This window comes from Lampris incognitus, chromosome 6 (genome assembly GCF_029633865.1).
Source record: "Lampris incognitus isolate fLamInc1 chromosome 6, fLamInc1.hap2, whole genome shotgun sequence".
NCBI lineage: Eukaryota > Metazoa > Chordata > Actinopteri > Lampriformes > Lampridae > Lampris > Lampris incognitus.
Window position 1 is genome coordinate 57,336,005 of NC_079216.1, and position 23,727 is coordinate 57,359,731.

Sequence of the window (23,727 nt, forward strand, 5' to 3'; positions counted from 1 at the left end):
TAAACAATGCTTAAGGTTTTAAAGGCCCACTGCACTTTCAGTAGGTAACTTCTTATAGTACATCTTTCTCACTTTCTTCCAGGACTCTCACATCAGCCACATGCATTTGTTTGGGATTTATTATTCACGCTGCTAAGAAAAAGTATACTGGAATTTTTCAGTTAAGCTCTCTGAATTTCCTTGTCTCTGGAAATGCCTTTGAAAACATAATTCATATTTTTCTTGCATCTGCTTTTATTTAATAACTTAGAAATAGATATAATCTGGAAAGTGATATTTCAGAAGCAGATGTGATACTTATCATCACACAGTGATAATTTTAACATTTATATTAGCATACATGTGTAAGGAAGGACAAGAATTACACTGAGTGGATATGTGGGTTGTATGTAGCATTGAGCTCTGTTTATTCTTGGTACATGACATTAGGCTGTGTTTTCTTTTCTTTTTCTTTCGCTCACGTGTTTTTGATGTTTTTCTTTTCTTTTTTCTCTTATTGTTCACAGTAGTTGAGTTTGTATTGTGCAGCACAACTTGCATTGAATTTGAACTATACAGTACAGTGGGAGTTGAGTTTGAAATGTATAGTAGGTGAATTAACTTACGAGTAGGTGAGAGGGGGTAGGAAAAAAATAAGTGTATACTTCCTCCTACTGCTTTCCCAACATGTAGCAAATGATCTGATGCATATGGAGCTTTGTTCGCTGAGTGAGATGTGTGGATTTGTTGATCACTTCAGAGTATTGGCAATGGCTTATCTGGGTTATATCCTATTTACATGTTCGAAATAAATCATCATCATTCATTCACTCAAGAATAAAGACAAATGATAATCAAATATGCTGGTGTTTCCTCCGATCCAATAACACTGATGCCAACTTTAATAAACATCAAAATGTTAACATGCAAATTTTTAGTTCTTATGAATTATCATTGTTAATGAGCACAAATGAGTTGTCTAAGAATACTCAAAGTTATAGCATTTCTAAAATGAACTGTTCAGTGGTGCCAGGGTTTGTTGGAAATGTCCATTTGGGAGAGGGCTTTACGCTTGCGGGGGCAGAGGATCAGGCCTGCTGACGTCAGCCATACAGAGGTTTTGCAGAATGGCTTCTGTGTCCAGCAGTGTGTCACACTGTTCCAGCTCTTCAATGTTCACCTGGGAAAAAAATGAAATGAAGTGAAAACATCGTGGATGAAACCAAATATCTGAAGAGCTTTTAGTGTATTTGAATTACATGGCCGCACAAGTGTGGAGTAGTAATAGAAGGAGCAAGAAAATTAAAAAGTTGTTCTGACATTTGTCCTTCATTTATCGACAAATGTACAGAAATATATTCCGAGTAATATATTCTCTAAATATATCATTGTAATAAACTGTAATTGTAATAAACTGTAATTTCAAGTAGGAGCATCCGATTCTTAAGTGCTTTCAGACAAAATATTTCGTCATATTCCAGCACCATTACTGTTGATATAAAAGTTAGTGGGTCACCGCAAAATATCTGAATGATGTTGAGCAAGGTTACTCCCAAAATTGACCAAATAAAGTATCAAGCAGGTCACAGACAAAAGCAAGTCTTTTGTGCTATCAAAAAAAAATACAATGCCACTACACATTTCACAATACCCACAAAAGCAATCAACATGTAGATGTAAACATAAGGGCTTCTTTGCCATATCTTGTCCAGTGATTCACCTGAAAGGCGAGGCACAAGCTCCAGTTGAGAGCGTCTGCATCTAGCTCTGGGTTGATGCATGTCAAGGCAGCACGCAGATCTGCCATTGACACCTCCCTGTTAATATATAAAGCACACGTTTCACAAAAATGTTTATATAATACCGGTTCATAATGTAGCATGTGCCTAAATATGTGCGTCTCAGGCACCTAATTTCTACGTACAGAAATGTTGAGTGTGTGTAATGGATGATTTAGCGACATCCAGTGGCAGCTTGGAGACTACAGTTAGCTCCAGACCAGAAGCCCTCGCTCAGTTTGAGGACTGGACGTAATGGGAACCTGAGTGACCCCAGCTGACAGATGTGAGTTTAATGACTGATGGAAAATTGACCTCATGATGTAGCCCAGACTGCGGCCAGACAAGTGGCTGAGCGGGAGGTTTGAAGACAGAGGTTGTTTTTTTTGTGCATTTCTTACTATTCGTCCCCCTTTGGTCTCCTATTCATGCTACCTACCACTTGTATGTGCACGGGGCAGTTCATATAAAAGACCACGTATGCACCCACTCTTATCTTTTTTATTTGTATTTTGTGCATGCATGTGTGTGTGTGTGTGTGTTGGGGGTGGGGGGTTGTGTGTCTATAGTACCTACTCTTTGCCTGCCAACTGCTCTCTGAGCTGGCTTGTGTACAGCTGCCTTTCCCCTAAAGTAAGTCTGCTCAGCCAACTTGGGAGCTCCCCGTCTTTACCCTCTGCCTCCTATATAATAAAGTTAAATGTCAGCAAGACAAACAGATGTCATGTTGATACGTTTAATGAGGAATAAAAGCTCGGTGTTGCAGCTTTCTATGAAACGTCTCATCTTGCATTTATAAGGATTAGCTGTGGTGGCTCACAAAAAACACAGCCACCAACCAGTTTACTTAAAATTCCTACCGAGTTCTCAGTAACCAAATAGATGTGTAACTCAAATGCTTCGGTGTAATCCATTTTCTATAAACATTGTAAGCCGAGTTAAGTTTTGGGGCTTTAAAGTGAACCTTTGCTAGATCATAGTGATGTATTTTGATGAAAACAGTGAAGGTCGTAGGAAAGGACAAATGTATTTTCATTCCTGTTTACCTCTTTTGTATGCACTTGATTTAGAGCTTTTTAACACTATGTTCTAGAGCTTCACAAAAAAACAAGTGTTTTATTTTGGTGCTTATATGAATCATGTTTTTCTTTTCCTGAAAAACAATCATTTTCAGTTACATCACTCTGCACTCGTGGTTGCACACTACCTAGAATGTCCAATAAATAGGAGCGAGATCGAGGAAAGATGAGCGATTGTCTGCCACCAAACTGGAACTTGCCAAAAGCTTTTCGATGTCCACATTCTCTTAAAAATTGCCAGCAATTACTGGCTGTTGGACAAATCAAACTCCCTCCCCTCCAAAACTCCTACCTAGCCGTTCTGTTTCATTTGGATGAAATAGAATACTTACTACGAGGGGATAAAATGGGCACAGCAAAGTGGCTGTAAATTGATAATTGTGAATCAGATCGTGTGAATTACAGCAAGTAAAAGCAAAGTATAGAGGGGAACAGGTACTGACAAAGGCTCCCGTGTTATCTACCTGGCTCTGGCTGTAGAGTCTCTGATAGGCAATGGTTTCGCTGCTGGTGTCCAGATCATTCTGAGCTGAGGCCACCAGCTCCTCGGTCTTCAGGTCAGCCCTGAACACACAGCAATACACACTCAGACATTGGTATATCTGGGTTATCAGTATGCATGTGTCGACACATGGTAGAAGGAGAGAAAAGCCCAGCTAGAGATTGGCATGGTATATGACAGAGGGATTTTCTGTGTAAGTATGTGTGTACACTTGTGCGCAAGCACATGTGCATGTCTGTCTCTGTTTGTGTTTATCTCTGTATTAGTGCATGTCACCTAAATTCCTGAACTGTGAGTGTGTCTGTCTCGGAGACATCAGTGTTGATCAGCACCTCCAGCAGGTTGGGCTGCAGGTTGCTTTGCTTATGGAGCACACCCTCATCCACCTAGTGATGATGATGATGATACATATGCAGGTGTAAAGGAATTCACTTCCATTTTTATGCTGCTGTTTTTGTTTTTGTTTTTTGGGATTCCCCCCCCCCTTTTCTCTCCAATTGTATTCGACCAATTACTCCACTCTTCCAAGCCGTCCCGGTCACTGCTCCACCCCCTCTGCCAATCCGGGGAGGGCTGCAGACTACCACATGCCTCCTTCTATACAAGTGGAGTTGCCAGCCTCTTCTTTTCATCTGACAGTGAGGAGTTTCGCCAGGGGGACATAGCGCGTGAGAGGATCACACTATCCCCCCCCCCCAACAGGCACCCCGACCGGCCAAGAGGAGGCGCTAGTGCAGCGACCAGGACATATACACACAGCCAGTTTCCCACACGCAGAAACGGCCAATTGTGTCTGTAGGAACACCCAACCAAGACGGAGGTAACACGGGGATTCGAACCCGGATCCCCGCGTTGGTAGGCAATGGAATAGACCGCCACGCTACCCGAATGCCTGCTGCTGTTTTTTTTTTTTTTTACTTTTTTTTTCTTTTCATTTTTGATCACTTTTCACACTAAGGGGAAGCTTACTGTTTTGGTTATTTAGAAAGTCATTGTCCTTTAATACTGCTGGCATCATGCACAACCAAAATATAAAAATAAAAAGTATACCTACAGGGGCAAAGACATGCATACATATCCATATACAGTCTTAAACACCATTACAAATTGCGACTATCATATTAACAGTATACAAATTCAAAGAAATCCGTCTATTATCGTCGACCTTTCCTTCAAAATCAGTCCTCTCTTATCTTCATGCAGTTAAGCACAGTTGCAGTTGTTCACTCCAGTTGTACAGCAGAGTAGAGATTGTGTAGAAAAAGTGTTGCTGTATCAGGTGTACAGCACTGGTTTAAACAGAAGGGGTCAGAAACTAATGAAGAGGTTCTGGTTGATGACTTTTTTTGTGGGGAAACTCTAATGTTGTAGGAATGCTGGCTATAGTGTTCTCAAGCCATTGTAGGTTTGAGATATGGTAACCCCAGAACGGGGAAAAAGTTGATCAATTTTGAGATACTATAGTCTACAAAATAAGTTGGACATGCAATTTTTTTTGTAAAAAAGGTATGACAAATCACCCGTCCTGCCTGCATCCTGACCAATACTCCCCACTGCTCTACTTGCCACAAGTGGCTTTCCAAAGGTAAAGAATGAAAGCCCTTGGGTATATTTTCTACCTGCCCAGTAGTGGAGCAGTCTGGTTCAGCCTGTAAACTATCTTTGTTATGGAGCGCAAGGAGGGTGTCATGTTCAGCCTTCAGCTGGTCAAAGTCATGCTGCAGCCTCCCCAACTAGACAACACAGCAAAAGCAAACACAACGCAAACAAATATAGTGGTGACATCAAAGATAATAAATGGTAAAGTGTGTAGATGTGTTGTTGTATATCTATATGTGCAGCATGCATGTGTGATACCTGCAGCAGAGTCTGTTTTTGTGTGTTCTCCAGGGACTCCCAGTCACGTCGAGAAACCACATCCCAGTACTCTGCCTGCATCCTGTTGAGCAACTCCTGGGCTTTGCTTAGGTCATCTCGACACACAATCAGAGCTTGCCTCAGCATCACAGGATCCTCTTTCTCCTTGTCTACAATGGACAAATATATCACAGAGAACTTGTTGGTTTCGATTTTTGGAGGCTGTAGGCATTTTATGACTCCCTTATAGAGTGACATACATTGATGTGATGTGCCATTTTTCCAAATTATATCATTATCCTCAGTAGAGCATTCACCAGAAATTGGTAGCCAGCTGATATAGTCTGCAATGACCTTTACATAGTATCAATATGAAGGCAGATATAGATTTTTTTTCTGCTCGGCGTCACCTGAATTTTCATTTGTGGGCTCCTCTTCTGTTCCAAGGCAACTTGTTAGGTGATTGAGCTTGAAGATCAGCAGCTTGCGAGCATCATGCTCCTCTCGGTACTGCAGATACAGGTTGGATACTTCAGACTTCAGATGGGCCACCTGGGGCAGAGTCAAGGCGAGAGGGGTTAGTTAGAGAAACAAACACCTACGCACACAGAGACCAAAAACAATGATGGGTGAGTAAAAGTGAGAGGCGGAGAGATTAGTAATAATAAAGAGAGGCCTTTTCAATGATGTCCTGCCTCGTTTATACTGTAAAACATCCAACATTTTGATTAAGAAGGCACTAGGAAGGGTTACTTAGGCAGAACTAGACTAGATGACATGCCTTAGCCACCTTTCACGTATCTCTTGAAAGACAGAAGGGTGGGAAGTGTGTTTTTTCTCTCCAATACCATGTGGATCGCTAGTCCATACACAAAGATGTGATTATGAACAAAGAACAAAGAAATAGGAGGAAAAAGCACAGACTCTTTCAGAAATTAATGGGAGAGATCTAAAAGAGACATGGGGACCTTAAAAAACTATTCTACAAACCTACTATTCTGACTAACCTTAAAAAAAAACTATTGTAACATAGACATATACCATTGCCTGCATGGCCTCGTCTTTCTCCCTCATGCTTTTCATGTCCTTCTGCAGTTGCTTCTTCTCTCTTTTCAGGGTTGCAATCTCAGCCTGTTCCTCTTGCCAACGTGCATGCATCTTCTGGTCACATTCCTCTGTAACCAACCTCAGGTGGGTCTGCAGAGGCTCCAGTTCACAGATCTGATTCCGTAGATACGCTTAACAGACATAAATTGCCATTTTGATAATAGATTGTTGTATCTATTCTGATAGTTTGCATGTCATTTGTTAGTACATTATGATGCTGCCTTCTAAGCCATATCTGTGTGTCTTGTGCAATGCAATTTATAGTATGGTAAGTATGGCTATGAGGCACCTCAAAGTTCTAGTATTTCTTCTGGGTCCTCAAAATAACTCCTAACACACAGGTAAAACCCTTTCAGCCATTTTAAATGTACAAGCTCAACCACACACCCACAAAGTACTGCTGCATTTTGCAAAATACAGAGGAGAATCATTAAGATCTAGCACAGATTAAAAAATAGCTACCTAGGGTAACAACAGTTTACAAGAATGGTATTGGAAGGTAAGAAAGCAAACACTATGTAATTAATTATAAATTTTAAAGGCCTTTAACCTTGTTGTTCAATTACAGATCAAGTTAACACTAAACAAATAAACCTTCAATTGACAATTGCGACATGACACGGAGTTGCTGCCAGTTTGAGGCAATGTAAAAACAGCTAAATGGACACTGGCTACCACCAGGCTACATAGATGGACTTAAACATTTTTCCAGTGTCTGCTGTAAACTGAGGAGTGGCCACAATAGCCACTTCCTGCTCTGCACTACCTCCTCAACTGACCTCCCATCATCAACTATGAATTACAATAGGATAACTTTTTTTTCCATTGGTATCAGTGTATTTGTTATATTACACAGATGGATAATGCACCAGCTCAGTGAGAAGGTGCATATGAGGGGGGTAGAGAATGGATTGTTAAATCAGCCCCCCCCCCCAATTTTGCACAATAGTTTGCCTTTAAAAATTAACCATGATAATTCCCTTTAGACTGGAGGCATTAATTCATAAACATTTACATTAAAACTCTTCTTTATCTTACTGCCAATTAACGTTGTCCCTGCCTCCCACTTGCTCCCACTGCGATTCCCTCATCAGAATCTCTGGGTCTATAAAATGGCGGATTACATGAACCGTGTGCAAAAGGCACAATGGTAAACAATTTACGCATCTCTTTTGAGGCAATAGGCTACACCTCCTTTTCCGTTACATTGTCTGCTATTTCTAATAAAAGGTTCAGGCATGATAGTGGAAAATGTACAGACCTATAGTGTCTTCATATTCCTTTTTGATGCCATAAAGAAAGAGTTGATAAGTTTTGAATTCTTCAATGAAACGGCCAAAGACATCCTGGTAGACCTGTGTTGAAAGTAGCTAGGGTCATCAAACTAAGAAAATGATTGGTTTACAATATGAATCTTATGTGTGCATGTGTATTTATTGCACTGATGTGTGTTTGTGCTATTATGTGTATGCTTTTAGCAAGTGGATCACAACACCTGTAGTTTGAGCTCTTGAAATCTTGGTTCAGTGTTGTCGATGGCTTGCAGCTTTCTCTTCATATAACTCTCCAGCTGTTTCAGAAAGTTTGGCTTCTTGCCTGGGCCTGCATACAGGTAATTGCTTTCTCTCCGGCATACCTGACAAGGGAGAATTAATCAATTAAGTGGACCAATGCTTTGACAGTTATGTTAATTGATTTACCAGAAGAAAAAAAATAGAAGATGGAGAGAATGACATGTAACGAAAGCGATAAACACAAACCTTCTTGTTGCAATTGCAAGCCTAAAATCCACCAGGCTTTGTCTTTAACTGGAAAACATTGAGGAGACTTGTTCTGATTCATGTGGATATTACTCAAGTTGTTTTTAATGCAGTCTGATGTTGGAATTTGGGAATTAAATTGTGTTTTGCATGATTGCCATACACGATCGATCAATAGATAGATAGATAGATAGATAGATAGATAGATAGATAGATAGATAGATAGATAGATAATAAAAATCTTAAAAGAACCTAACATGCCAAACAATGGCAGTCTGTGTGCACACTTGAAGTACGATATATAATAAATTGGAAATACAGTAGGGCAAACGAGCCGTCAAGTTACATGAATACATAGAAGCTAACATAGGATATGTGCATGGGAAGGTAGAAGAGACGCTTGCATTCAGGTTAAACCAGGTACGAGTGACAAATGCCTTTAGGCCTCATAGTCGTGGTTGTTCAACCTCGTCCCAGCTGACTGAGACTCCTGCAGTGGACAGCCTTTATCCGCCGCATAGGCCTACCTTGTCTTTTGCAAACAGTCTGGCAGTAACAGCAGCAGCACGCTGCTCCTCTCTACCCCCGGCTGCGGACACCTGGGCGGCTTCCGTGTAACTCGGCCTGGAATGAAAAGGAACAAATGACCCCCGTTGACAGTTGAATAACGGACACTTTAGTTAGTGTTGACGGCCGGTTAAGACTACAGTCGGTCTTAATAGGCGGTTTTCATCAAAGCCGCCCCGTCACTTGCCTTGGATCTTCCGGCAACGATAGCGTCGTGTCCTCGTTCCGCGACATCGAGAACATTATTTCCGTTTCACTCTCAGATTTGTTCAGTCGTCTTACTTCGACCTCCAAGTTCGCGTCTCTTCCGACTCTCGGCTGGTTGTTGCGGTTTCCAAGGTAACAAACACAGTGCGTCTAAAGTTGCAATTTGCATACGAAGCAAACCGTTTTCATATTTAAAACATAACAATATTAACAATATTATCCTAAATGACAAATGCCATCCTAAAGTAGACTATTTAAGATACAGGAGGTCGTTGCGGCTTAGCGTTGACAAGTGAGGCGACAATTTTTTTCAAGTATTGATTTGTCGGAATTGATTTGTCGGAAGTTTCATTTACGCGGTAGACTTTGGTTTAAGGTTAACTTTTGAAATTGAAATATTTCATGCCAGGTTGATTCTCGATGTACTTTAACGGCTTAAATCCCCTTGTTCAGTGGAGTCCAGACGAGCAGGAACAAAGGAGCATGTTTTAAACGGAATGATGCGACCGAATCGCCTTCTCCGTAAGAACTACATTTCCTAGCTACCCTCAGGGTAGAAGAGGCATAAGTATGGAAGCTTGTAGAGGACAAAATCTGTTTGAAACTGCGAAATGGAAAATTAGCTTCAATCCATGTATGCGTCATTGCTGACAAAATGTTAATTCAGTGGCAATAATCCAACGTTCATTTGAACTGTCATTTTTATAATGCACGAACCTGACTATATGTTTAACGGCCCAAACTGTGATTTATGTGATTATATAAACTGGTGGTGTATTTAGGCCTACAAGTTCAACAGATTGGGTTATAGATTGAACATAACCAATTTTTTCCTCAACTGGTCCTAATTGAAATTATGGCCTGTTTTACTGTAATGGTTACAAACATTACAGATGTAAACAGCCCTTTTGCAGCGTCAGAAATCATTAAAAACCCGGATGTTTGGTGTTAGCCCTCGTATTAAAACGGTCAATCAACTTGTCAACCAAACACACATCATGCATTAAGGTTGACAACATTTATAATCAGTTTCAAATTTGAAAGTTAAAATGCAACGAAACAACTGGGATCTGTTTTCTCATTCAACTGCAGTGTAAGGTCATCTGTAGACCATCTTGAGTTAGTTTAGAGAGAATATTTTTGGAATTGCATTTTCATTTGAATTAAATCAGAGAAGGCACATGAAAGGTGCTCTTGAAAAAGCAGCTTCAAAGAGCTCACTCTTTCCACGCTGAATTAATTTGAAAATGTCCAACTGTGATGGCACCACTGAATAACATTTTATTCGTGACCTTAATGATAACAACAACAAACGTGTTGTAACCATGAAAATTCCTGCACAAATTGGATTATTGGTGAGGCAAGGCAACTTTATTTGTATAGCACATCTCAGCAACAAGGCAATTCAAAGTGCTTTACATAAAACATAAAACCCATTAAGACAAAACCTAAAAGCAACATAAGACAATAAAAAGACATTTAAAAATGAATAAAGAGAGTAAAAGTTACAGTGTAAGATGACAATCAAAAGCTTCAAATCTGATTTGATAATGGGCAGCAGCAAAGAGGAAAGTCTTTAGATTCAATTTAAAAGAACTGAGAGTTGCAGCAGACTTGCTGTTTTCTGGGAGTTTGTTCCAGATATATGGTGCATAACTGAAAGCTGCCTCTCCATGGTTAGTTTTGACTCTGGGGACAGAAAGCTGACCTGCCCCAGACCATCTGAGAGGTCTGGATGGTTCATAAGGTAGCAGAAGGCCAGAAATGCATTTTGGCTGTGAACCATTCAATGCTTTATAAACCAAGAGCAGAGTTTTAAAACCAATTCTTTGATGGACAGGAAGCCGGTGTAAAGACCTCAGGACTGGAGTGATGTGAGCCACTTCTTTGGTCTTAGTAAAGACTCCAGCAACAGCGTTCTGAATCAGCTGCAGCTGTTTGATCGATTTTTTAAAAATAAAATTTTTTTAGAAAGACATGCAAAGACACTATTACATTAGTCGAGTCGACTGAAGACAAATGCTTGGACAAGTTTTTCCAAATCCTGCTGAGACATAATCCTTTCATTTTTGATACATTCGTTAGGTGATAGTAGGCTGACTTTGTACTTATCTTAATGTAGCTATTGAAATAGGGGTCTGAGTCCATGACTACACCAAGATTTCTGGCTTGGTTTGTGGTTTAAAACATTAATGATTGAAACTGAGCGCTGACTTTTAATTTTTTTCCCTTGGCTCCAAAGACAGTTGCTTCAGTTTTATCTTTGTTTGATCGAAGAAAATTCTGAGCCAACCAATCGTTGACTTGTTTAATGCACTTACTAAGTGCTTGTATGGGATTATAGTCCCCTGGTGATATGGTTATGTAAACCTGTTCAAAATTGAATTAACTTTTTTTGTGTTGTTTTTGTCACAATTAATGCATAAATATCTTGAAAATGAAAGCCCCAATGGTGAAACTGCGATACTGCAGTGGTTCTCAACCCAGTAGCATTAATACTGGCAACATGTTTTTTCTATTGCAATATATTGCATATGCTTTCTATTCTACCACGCAGTTAATTACTCTCACCTGTTGTGCCAGTAATCCAGTCTTCAATTAGAGAGGTCCAGAATAATTCACCATTCCTAAAATATACAACACTACAGGGAATAATACACGACACAATACACTACTGAATCATAATTTTGCAGCTTCTTCTCGTTCCCTCACGCGATATTGACAGTTGAAAAGAGTTCTCGAGCAGAGACGACGCGAAGTATTGCGTTGTGGTGATTTTAACGTGAAGAACATTAAAGAGGTACATTTAAAAAAACATTAAGTAATGTACATGCATTTGGACGGTACACCTCAGTGGCATTGTGGGAAATTCAGGGCAGTAAAACGTGAATAAATTGTACAGTAAGAGTTCAGAAACTCAAACAAAATGGGCGAAGATGACTATAGTGCAATATATAGCAAATAGGGAATGATTTCGGACGCAGTTATGGCTAAACAGAGGGACCTATGAGATTGGCTTAAATAGAGAACCACGAGTACGAGTGGTGTCAAAAACGCGATTGAGACGAAGCAATAACGAGATTGCGTGTTCATTTGAATTTTGTCCCTTCTAAGCTTCCATATTTGTAGTCACGTGGCCCCACATTGCAGTCGGACAGCTTGGCAGCTTGACTACAGTACCCAACACGCCACTGTTGAAGCCTACAGTCCAGAGCGCTGCTGGTTATCCGGGGATGTCATACCACTGCTATTTTCTCCCAGTCTCTCTCCCTCTCTCCTCAAAGCTTCAACAGATTGACACGGAGCTTTGGACATCGAGACAGACAACAACGAAAAAGACGATATCGCCGTGCGGAAAATGGCAGAGCTCGGAGCGGGAAGCCTGCTGTTGGGAGATCCTGCCTTTAATTACCAGGACCACGAACTGAACGAGCGGCTGAAGCGGCTCTACCCGGCCGTGAACGAGGAAGAGACCCCTTTACCCCGATCCTGGAGCCCCAAGGATAAATACAGCTATATTGGGTTGTCACAGAACAATCTGCGGGTCCATTACAAAGGTTAGCAAGCGAGCTGACTAAAACCTTGACATGTCTTACAAGTTGTGCAACAGCATCGGGGCCCAAAGAGGGTCTCTGGGCTCAGATCTGTCACTGTACTGCGGAGAGGGGTCACACACAGAACCGATTATGTCTGTGTGTGTGTATGTATGTGAGTGTGTGCGTGTGCAATCTCCAGTCCTGGTAAAATCTAGTCTGAACTGCCTCTCCTGCCCAAATCTGGCTTTGTTGTTCAAATGAGACAAAAAAGGAATGCCCATAGGGATGACACTGAACTCGCTAAACCCTGACACAGTTTATGTTCCACACAGAGTCTTAAATTAACCTTCAGTAACATGGCCTTCCTTTGTTTGATTATTGCTGACGTTATTTGTTTGGATTAATTCGTCATTCGAGTGTTGCGCTTGATACACGGAAACGTCACCAACTCAGTAATATTATGATAATAATGCTGGTCTGCCAACCAGCTAGCTGCCTCTAAAAAATATGAGCTAGCTCACAACAAGCTATCTCCCAAGCCACATACAGTAGGTCGGTAAGCTAACTAGCTAGCGGACCTAGCTCGCTTTGTGTCTTTGTTATTGTTTTGAAAACGTTTAAACTTAAACGACACATCGAGATCTGACACGAACTCGACTTTTAATGAACATGTCAAACGAAACGACCCGTGAATGTAAGTAGCGTTGCGAATGTTAATCGCGGGTTATAAAGTGAAGCACCACAAACAGAATAAACATCGCATTGTGCTCTGCTTCTCGCGTGAGTATTGCAACGGCGTTCTAGAACCCTGTTCCAGAATATCCGGAATGTTTGTTCCTCCGGCCCGGAAACAGACGTTCTGACTCCATCTGGATCTTTTTGACGTGCTGTGTGCAGAACGGAACAGTCCCCGCAGAACGGAACAGTCTCTACAGAACAGAGCAGAACAGTCCCTACAGAATGGAACGGTCCCTACAGAACAGAACAGTCCCTACAGGACAGAACAGTCCCTACAGAATGGAACAGTCCCGACAGGACAGAACAGTCCCTACAGAACAGAGCAGAACAGTCCCTACAGAGTAGAACAGTCCCTACAGAATGGAACAGTCCCTACAGAACAGAGCAGAGCAGTCCCTACAGAACAGAACAGTTCAGTGGCTGCCATATCTAACCTCCAGTAGCAGGTCAGCTTGGCATGGATCACCGGTACCAGGGCGCGGGCCTCTATGCTTCCCAGTCCGCCCATATTGATCTGCCCAGAAATTGGACGTCTTGACAAACAGATAGTGACTTATCAATTACAAACAGCGACTTGTTCAATAGGCGGTGACAACATTATTATTAATTTTTATTTTGTTTTTCTGGCAAATGGCAAATTGTCAGTAGTGTTTGGCTGTGGATTGTTTTCTTCAGCTATCTTAAAAACCAAAGTTTAACATTTGAGTAACATCGTAATTGCAGTGTTTTTCGTGTTTTGTGTGGTGCTCTTTCATGAGGAAACTTATTGGGGCAGCCAAGATCACCCCCCCCCCCATCGCAGACAAGCCAGTTAACACATGTGTGATACTGAGTCATATTGGAGCCTCTGTCAAGCAACAACAGTTTAAATTCTTATAAAATCCCTGTAAGGTCAGGTTTTTTTTTTTTTGGCCCTATTTGCTGTTGATTATCCCAGAACAGAGGACAATAGACAAAAGGATGCAGATTTAACAACTTTATATAGCTATATATACCATTGTTAGTGATGCAGTTAGAATGCTTCACTATTTGTGGTTATGAGCCCCATGTGCTTTCCTGTGAATCATGGGGCATCCAGAAACACAGTTGTGATTGAGTTTGTTTCACCGTTTATTTTATAGGTGTTCAATAGACTCGTGCATTATTTTTGGATATATTAAGTGCCTGCCACTGTTTGGAATCCCTGAGACATAGTTCAACTTAGAGCAGTGTCCTATGGTAAAATATAACACACATTTCTACTGAGGGACATTCCTTATGCCCATTCTGATGTATGTAGGCTATAGATTTACTCCCATGAAATTTGCATAGGTGAAATTAAATCACATAGTTTCATACAGATAAGATAGATATATAGTCTGTTTACATGTGTGTAGAATAATTCATCTTTTTTTTTTTTTGGTTGTTGGAGCTTTTCTATTCCCTCACCCTAGTGGGTTGGAAGCTATTTTGACCAGTGTGCCAGTTTTCTCTGTTCAAGGCCATAGAGCCTAGCTAGTCCTGCTCTGCGCTAATAATTTATGTCTCTCGCTAAAAATTGAGAGAGACATATGGGGGACGTTGACATTGAAAAGCTCATTTAGACTTTGTGCCAATAAGCCTTAATAGATCAATTGAGATATATCACAGGCCCAGGCTAAATATTTGTAATTTGACCTAATAACTTTTTTTTTCTTGCTGCACACTGTTGCAAATATTGATCTTCTAGTTTCTGAAAACGCCTCAGGAATTATAAATGGAAGCATAGATGAAAATATACTCAACAAAAGAAGAGCATAACACGTATGGATAAAAACATAGGTCTATTCAGGATGACTAAAAAGGGCCACAGTCTTTTGAGACTAGATGCTTATAAGCTTAGCATTGCCTATACTGACATATACAAATCTAACAAAACAAGTTAGTTTTCAGAATAAATAAAGTGCTATGTAGCGTCACATAACAACACAGCTCCTAATTTAAAGCTACGCCCACCGAGACATTATTTGTCAGAATCAGACTCAGAGTCATGTTTATTGGCCATGTAGGTTTGCACATACGTGGAATTTGACTCCAGTTTCGTGGCTCTCTTAATGTACTCAACATAAGCGTAACAACGCTACAACGCAACAATCTTCAGATATATACACAAGGATTGACTTGTACAGGTGAAATAAGAGGTGATAAGGTGCAATGGTGCAGAGAATATATCAGAGATGCTTACATGTCGGCTTGTCAAGTCTATGCCAAGACTCGATATTATAGCTTGTAGTATTCGTATTTGAATAGGTGGCTGGTTTTTTTTTTAAGTGATTCTGTAATTTAGTACAGTGAGGTTGAGCTACATGGCTGATGAGGTTCCAAGAGCTAACTGAGACTGTGCAAGGCCAGCCACGTAGGAGTGAGGGGGTGCACTACGTAGGTACTGCAATCTATCACACATTCCTCAACGCACCCAGACATTTCTGTTGTTAAATGTGAATGAATGTTACCGTTGATTGCTGGGATAGGCCCCAGCATCCCCGCGACCCTGAGAGCAGGATACGCGGATCGGACAATGGATGGATGTTACCATATACAGGCCCGTTTACTTGTTTTTGTGTTGTTTTTTTTTTCTTTTTTTTTTGTGGTTGACACCCCATGTCTTCACAGATTTGGATAACGGTGTCGTTGGCTATGTGAGGGAAAATATTCTTGAAAGACTGCCGTCTTCATTGTTAGTGTTGACTTGTATTTCTACATACACATACGCACACACACACACACACACACACACACACACACACACACACACATACACACACACACACACACACACACACACACACACACACACACACACACACACACACACACACACACACAGATAGGCAATAATCTTATCTCGTTTCATTTTGTTTTGAGATGAGTCAGGCTAGGAGAAAGCCCTGAGTCTTATCGTCCAGTGGGAGCAATAAATGGAGAAAAAAAAACCCAAAAACAATTACCGACATAACATATGTGGTTTGTATTCAACCATCCAGACTGTCTGTGGTTGAAAACACGGGACTGTTTTCTGTTGTGTAAGTTCACTTGAGTTTGTTCGCTTTGGTAGCCACTTGGGACACAGACGATGATTAGTCAAAATCAGTGTGCAACTCAATAAGCTGTGGGAGCAAGAGAGGGATTTTTTTCTCTCTCTCTGAAATCTCTAGCGGACAACAAGAAAATTGTCGAGTCAGACCTGGTGGTAAACCATGAATTTTTTAGAGTGTGAGTGAACTGATGACATATGCTCACGTGCTCGTGTATGGTGTTTTACGTCCATTCATCACCTGTGGTGTGTGTGTGTGTGGGGGGGGGGGGGTTGCAGATATGATTCAGTGTTTCCTGTTGAATCAATGACGCCACTGTGTTTGCCAGTTCACCTCCCCCCATTTCCACAATTGATCTCCACCTGCTCCGGCATGGCTTTTTCAAGCCATAGTTGGTTTTTTTTGTTGTTTTTTTTGTTGTTGTTGTTTTTGTTTTTGATCTTTTCCAGAATCACCTGTGCAGGTTGTCACGATGCCGCTCTGCTTTTTTTTTTCTTTCAGAAACTCCTCTTTGCTTCTGCGGCAGGTGTATTGTTTACTTCCCGTGGCATCTTCTTTGTCGGTTCCACTGTTTTGTCTTGAAATTCCTTCTGAGAGCCCCTCTTGTTTGGAGTCACGCTGGTGTTCTCTGTCTCTTGCCCTTTAGCTGGTGCCAAGAGCCGGTCTCCATTGTGCGGCTGCTATTGTGGTGACAGGGCGATGAGTGTGAAATAGGCCTGAAGATCTCGCTGTTGATGATCAGTCAGTAATTTTTTGCTCTTTCCCCGCTGGTGAGTGGTGACCAAGAATAGTAAACAGGGAGTGACAGCTGACTGTGAAGCCAGGTAGTACAGCTTCACCCCGGATTGTTGTCATAGTGTGGCATAAGCACAAGATGTTGACCTTTGACCCTTGACCCTGACAAGGGGTTGGTGGAAAGAACTCTCTGCTGGTTGAAATATGTCACTTCACAGTTCAAGTACTATTCCCGAGTTGACGGTAATGCTTTCCCCCTCTTCTGAGTAAATTACAAAATGACATTATTCTTTCGAGATGGTATCTTTTTTTGCAGTATCTGTTCCTGATTTAATTGCATGGTCACCATTACCACCATTGTGCTGTGGTCATCATCAGGCAAATTCAGGTCAATCTGTCAGGATTAGTTTCAGACATCGCCTCTCTACCTGTACGCTTCACACTCCGTCTTTGTGTTTCAGAAAACAATTTTCTTCAAATCATGTCTATTCTTCATACAGCGGGGTGTCACTGGAAAAACAAAAAATATGGAGAAGTTGAAGGGTTGCACAAACGAAATCTACCCACCTTAGCTGGGATTTTTGACTCAACACTCAGTATTTTCCCTGTATTTGAATAAAATTCACAATATCACATGATATAAAAGACTTGGTCTTTATTGTCATGAATTTGCATTGATTTCTGCCATGCCGTAATGTACCACAAGGTGAAACATTCTCTGGCATGTTCTGATAAAGTGCAGAAATAAACGATGATTATGTAAACGGTGCTTCTATGTGTACACAGAATATTTTCCCCAGCAGTGTTTAAGGAGTATGCAGTTGATTAAAGTAGCAATGCCAAGTAGCCTCATGGTCTTGTATTATCCAAAGAAGAGACAGACTAGAAGGACAGCTGAATCTACTGTGGCGCTGTACAGAATCTGTACCTGTTTTCTTACCACTTAAAGCGCACACTTAAAAATGAGAAATGACATTAAGATGTTAAATATTCTTCCTCCATGAAGGCTCTCTACAAGCTTTGTTAATAATCTCTCAATCACAATCATAATATCGGTAATACATGATGTGACTTTTGAAGAAGTGTATGTTGTAAGAGGCTTGTTGATATATCTTGAAGAAACTTCAATGTAGCCGCCCACTAGTGCTAAAATCCCGCTAGGAACCTGATGAAACCCAAGGAAACTCAATGCTGCTTTACTCCTGTTTGCTGTACGAGGGTGATGTGACCTTTGTTCCACTGAAAAGTCATGCCGATGTTTTCATGATAGCAGTTGTTACGATAGATCGATCGGATCTGCGTCTATGTAAATATATGATGGTGTGCACATACAGTGATGAGCCAAAACATTATGACCACTCACAGGTGAACAGAATAACACTGATCCTCTCCAAACAAGGGCACATGTCAAGGTCTGGGTAGATTAGATGGTAAGCGAGCAATCAGTTCTTGTAGTCAACGTGTTGGATGCAGGAGAAATGGGCAGGAGTAAAGACCTGAGAGACTTTAACAAGGGCCAAATTGTTATGGCCAGACGACTGGGTCAGAGCATCTCTGAAACAGCAAGACTTGTGGGGTGCTCCTGCTCAGCAGTGGTGAGTACCTACCGACAGTGGTCCAAGGAGGGGGAAACCACAAACCGGTGACAGGGTGTTGGGCACCCAAGGCTCATCGATGCACAAGGGCAACAAAGGGTATTCCATCTGGTCCAAACTGACAGAAGGTCTGCTGTGGCACAAGTCACAGGAAATTTTAATGATGTTATGGGAGGAATGCGTCACAAAACACAGTGCATCACACCCTGCTGTGTATGGGGTTGTGTAGCTGCGGACCGATTGCCCATGATGACCCCTCTCCACCGTCCAGAGCACCTACAATGGACATGCAAGTGTCCAAACTGGACCTTGTAGCAGTGGAAGAAGGTCGCCTGGCCTGGTCCGATGACTCCTGTTTTCTTTAGATCATGTGGATGTACGTGTGCGCTGTTTATCTGGGGAAGTGATGGCACCAGGATGCACTGTGGGAAGATGACAAGCTGGTGGAGGGAGTGTGATGCTCTAGGCAATGTTGTGCGGCGAAACCCTGAGTCCTGCCGTTCATGTGGACATCAATTTGACACCTACCTAAACATTATTGCAGACCAGGTACACCCCTTCACGTCAATGGTATTCCCTGATGGCAGTGGCCTGTTTGCGCCCTGTCACACTGCACACATTGTTGAGGAATGGTTTGAGGAACATGATAAAGTGTTCAAAGTGATGCCCTGGTCTCCAAATTCTCCAGCTCTCAATCCGATTGAGCAACTGTGGGATGTATTGGACCGACAAGTCCGATCCACGATGGCGCCACCTCGCAACTTACAGGACTTGAAGGATCTGCTGCTAATGTTTTGGTGCCAGATACCACAGAACACCTTCAGGGGTCTTATAGAGTCCATACCCTGGTGGGTTGGTGCTGTTTTGGCAGCACACGATGGACCAGCAGCATATTAGGCAGGTGATCATAATGTTTTGGCTCATTCAGTGTATGAGTTTGTATGTGTGAGAGAGTATATTTGTGCATATATGTGTCAGTAAGACTAACAGTCTTAGTTTGTTCACAAGGGTCTGTTTTTTTGGGTTGTGTATGTGTGTGGTAACAAAGTCAGATGGATTCTGTGTGTTGTTTTTGTATGCAGTTGTGGAACCGGACTGTACATATGGGACCCCATGGACGTTGTGGTGGGACTTTGGTTGTTGGTGTAAATTTGTGTGTAGGAGGACGCCTGTCTGCATGTTTGCATCTTCTTTTGTTTGGATGGTTGTGCATGTGTTAGTGTGTGTGTTGCAGGAACCTGTTGGAGCTCTGAAGAGTGGTGCCATGAGGAGAAGCTAAGAATAGCTTGCATGAATGCTACTGCAACTATCACAGTGGCTGATGTTACACACACACACACACACACACACACACACACATACCATACACAAAATAGAGAAAACTTTTATGGTAATAATAAATGATCATGTCATAGACAACTGAGGCATCCAAGCCAAGTCTTTAAGTCCTACAATAGGCAAAGCTGTGTGTACTATTTAGGCATCATAACCACCTCCAGTTCCAATGGTTGTGTGCTGGTTTGATTCATGGCCACTTCTTCAACTTGGAAGGCCAACATATTAGAATCAGAAACCCTGAATGGAGGGGGGGGGGGCGTCCGGATAGCGTAGCAGTCTATTCTGTTGCCTACCAACACGGGGATCCCGGTTTGAATCCCCATGTTGCTTCCGGCTTGGTCGGGTATCCCTACAGACACAATTGGCTGTGTCTGCAGGTGGGAAGCCGGATGTGGCTATGTGTCCTGGTCGCTGCACTAGTGCCTCCTCTGGTCGGTCGAGGCGCCTGTTCAGGGGGGAGGGGGAACTGGGGGGAATAGCGTGATCTTCCCACGTGCTACGTCCCCCCAGTGAAACTCCTCACTGTCAGGTGAAAAGAAGCGGCTGGCGACTCCACATGTATCGGAGGAGGCATATGGTAGTCTGCAGCCCTCCTGGGATCGGCATAGGGGGTGGAGCAGCAACCGGGGGGGCTCAGAGAGTGGGGTTATTGGTCAGGAACAATTAGGGAGAAAAACAGGGGGGGGAACCCTTAATTAGGGCGTCCCGGTAGCGTAGCAGTCTATTCTGTTGCCTACCAACATGGGGATCTCCGGTTCGAAATCCTGTGTTACCTCCGACTTGGTCGACCGTCCCTCGAGACAGAATTGGCCGTGTCTGTGGGTGTGAAGCCAGATGTGGGTATGTGTCCTGGTCGCTGCACTAGCGCCTCCTCTGGTTGGTCAGGGTGCCTGTTCAGGCAACGGGGGAATAGCGTGATCCTCCCATGCGCTACGTCCCCCTGGTAAAACTCCTTACTCTCAGATGAAAAGAAGCGGCTGGCGACTCCACATGTATCGGAGGAGAAGTGTGGTAGTCTGCAGCCCTCCCCGGATCGGCAGAGAGGGTGGAGCAGTGACTGGGATGGCTCGGAAGAGTGGGGTAATGGCCGGGTACAATTAGGGAGAAAAATGGGGGGAAATCCAAAAAAAAAAAAAGAAGCCCTTAACTGACCTCACCAAATTATTATAATTGTTTTTTTATTTTTGCACAAACTTGTTTAATTTTTGCACTTATTGTATAGTACTTGTGAAGAGTGTGGAAGCTAGCTATGTTGAACATGTTACCGAACATGGAGTCAGGACTAAGCACCTCAAGTACATGCAAATAATGTAAGACCTGTAACAGACAGTTAGGAAACACATTAAGACTTTACATATATAGATTCACAGTTAATGTCAAACCAATATCAACATTATTAATTTGGATCCCTGAGTAGCGTCACCTCAGTTTTTAATCTTTTGTTAGATCTAAAACACGCATCATAGGCCATTTAAAACGACAGTTTGAATTTCCTTGGGTTTAGGCAGCAAAAACAAAATATGGCCCTTTAGGACAGTATGATGTCTGAGCTGAACAGACCGAGGAGTAAAAAGTCATGAATAAATCACTCGAAAATTTAGGCCTTGCAGACTTTCAGGCTGCATCGCACTGACCTTTTTTTTTTCTTCCTTAGCCCATCACTCGATAAAACATCTTTAAAAGCGCTTTTGTTCAAAGCATGTGAAGGGAAGCACAGATCCTGTACGGTCCTAAGGTACGTTCACAGCGGTGACTTATTGTCCGCTCCACACAAAGGGGACTGTGGGAGTTTGTGAGAGAAATAGCCTAGCACTCAAGGTGGGAAGATATTTCAATAATACTTCTTTTACTTCCTCTTGATAATCATATACTGGTCTATAAAGGGGGCGGCACGGTGGTGCAGTGGTTAGCGCGGTTGCCTCGCAGCAAGAAGGTTCTGGGTTCAAGCCCCGGGTTAGTCCAACCTTAGGGGTCGTCTCGGGTCGTCCTCTGTGTGGAGTTTGCGTGTACTTCCCGTGTCTGGTATGAATGTGTGTGTGTGTGTGTGTGTGTGTGTGTGTGTGTGTGTGTGTGGGCCCTCTGTGATGGCTTGGCAGCCTGTCCAAGGTGTCTCCCCGCCTGCTGCCCAATGACTGCTGGGATAGGCTCCAGCATCCCTGCGACCCAGAGAGCAGGATAAGTGGTTTGGATGATGGATGGATGATCTATAAAGGATGGACTATATGATTGAGACTGAGCACATATATAGAGGACGAGTGTCTCAAAGCCCTCAGTGACCAACCTCCATTCACTTCTCAATGACCACAGCACCATAATAATAATTCCATGATCAAAGTATCACAGTTGTGGGGCGTCCGGTAGCGTAGTGGTCTATTCCGTTGCCTACCAACACGGGTTTGAATCCCCGTGTTGCCTCCGGCTTGGTCAGGCGTCTCTACAGACACAATTGGCCGTGTCTGCGGGTGGAAAACCGGATGTGGGTGTGTGTCCTGGTCGCTACACTAGCACCTCCTCTGGTCAGTCAGAGCGCCTGTTTGGGGGGGGGGCTGGGGGGAATGGCGTGATCCTTCCACGCACTACATCCCCTGGTGAAACTCCTCACTGTCAGGTGAAAAGAAGTGAGTAATTGGCCGGATACAATAGGGGAGAAAAAGGGGGAACCCCCCCCCCCAATTTTTTTTTTTAAGAATTGTGGGTCTCTGCTTTGGAAATGCAGTACTGTGGTGAAACGTACAACAGTAATAGATACACTGTGATGTACAGGGGAGTGTACTGTGTCGTTTGCCTAAGCCTCAACTACATATGGAGGACAGATTTATCCAAAATGCCAAATGTGCACAATACACTGAAGCACGTATTCATTTGTCAAAGTCACTGGGATCACGTCACCACTCGGTACACCCAACAGTTTATTGTATTCCCAGATGACATGATTGGCGAGTATGTCTATGCCGTCTCTTTTTCATTATGTTCCTCTCGCTGTTTCCCTCTCTCGCTGTCTCTCCGTTCTTTCACCCTCTTCTCTCACACGTAGCAACTGCTTCAAGGTTTCTATTGACAACCACCTGCCGCCATGTAGAGCCTACCTACATAGCATGCTCACACACCCAACTTGCACGGTCTACATGCTAAAGGCAGACTAACTCGTGCAGTGGTATGACTGCGGACTACACAAGAAAAGATGCACATGCATAGATGGAGTAGAAGCCAGACCACATTCATACCACATACACACAAGTTGTCTTTTCTCTCACCGAGTCTCTCATAAGGTTTCTTAATTATTCTGTTTTCCCTTACTTTCCATTCTGCATCCTGTTTTCCTCTCTCCCTGCAACCTGTCACGCTCACCCTCCCTCCCTCCCTCCCTCTCTCTGTCAGTCACAGGCACACCCACACACACGTTGCCCTGAGAGGTTGCATAACCGGCCGTATGAATATAGAGTGATGGACGGGCCTGACCTCCCTGTTCAGTGCGATTGGTCCAGACACAGTGCATAAGCCCAGCGACCCAGGCGTTAGCATCTTTACACGTAAACACACCCCGAAATAGATCAAAATGGAGGGGGGGGGGGGGGAACCAAAACAAAGACACACGCTGAGGTTGTTTTATCTGCTCAAGTTGATCAGCCTTGTTTTTCTTTTGTATATTTGGTGGCTACCGGCTCAACGAACACAATGACATTTCCACTCGCACTGACTGAGTCGGCCTTTTGGGTTGTGAAATGGAAGTATCTTTCTGCCTGTTAAGTGCAAAGTGCAAGATGAGTTATTTTGACTGTCTGTCATGTCCCTTTAAAAATCAATGGATTTTATTTAAAGCAGCAGTGCGTCAGTTCAAATCTCTGGTACATGTAGACGGAGTGTGTTTGACTTGCAGTGGATGCAGCTCTTTATAG

The 23,727-nt window shown here is 42.7% G+C and overlaps 2 protein-coding genes across 5 annotated transcripts in view; one reads left to right on the forward strand and one right to left on the reverse strand.

The window, feature by feature from the left end:
* Window positions 1–426: 426 nt before the first annotated feature.
* On the reverse strand, window positions 427–8,960 carry tsnaxip1 (translin-associated factor X interacting protein 1). 4 transcript variants are annotated; one of them, XM_056281436.1, is made up of 13 exons: window positions 8,817–8,960; window positions 8,590–8,686; window positions 7,798–7,938; window positions 7,564–7,657; window positions 6,237–6,433; window positions 5,606–5,747; window positions 5,196–5,365; window positions 4,958–5,071; window positions 3,615–3,724; window positions 3,301–3,400; window positions 2,334–2,440; window positions 1,700–1,796; window positions 427–1,159 (listed from the first exon to the last, which is right to left on the reverse strand). In XM_056281436.1, exons 1-13 carry the CDS (start codon window positions 8,870–8,872, stop codon window positions 1,046–1,048), a joined length of 1,539 nt encoding a protein of 512 aa, XP_056137411.1. In that variant the 5' UTR covers window positions 8,873–8,960; the 3' UTR covers window positions 427–1,045. The 4 variants fall into 4 exon arrangements, with proteins under 4 accessions (XP_056137411.1, XP_056137414.1, XP_056137412.1 ...); XM_056281439.1 differs by lacking the exon at window positions 8,817–8,960 and adding an exon at window positions 8,063–8,110 and having other exon boundaries at window positions 8,590–8,641; XM_056281437.1 differs by lacking the exon at window positions 4,958–5,071.
* ranbp10 (RAN binding protein 10) overlaps window positions 8,914–23,727 on the forward strand; it is a 51,040-nt gene continuing 36,226 nt past the window's right edge. Inside the window, exons 1-2 of the mRNA XM_056281435.1 lie at window positions 8,914–8,968; window positions 12,121–12,393. Of these exons, the coding sequence (XP_056137410.1) occupies window positions 12,195–12,393 (199 nt within the window). The 5' untranslated portion in view covers window positions 8,914–8,968; window positions 12,121–12,194. The remainder of the gene's footprint in view (window positions 8,969–12,120; window positions 12,394–23,727) is intronic.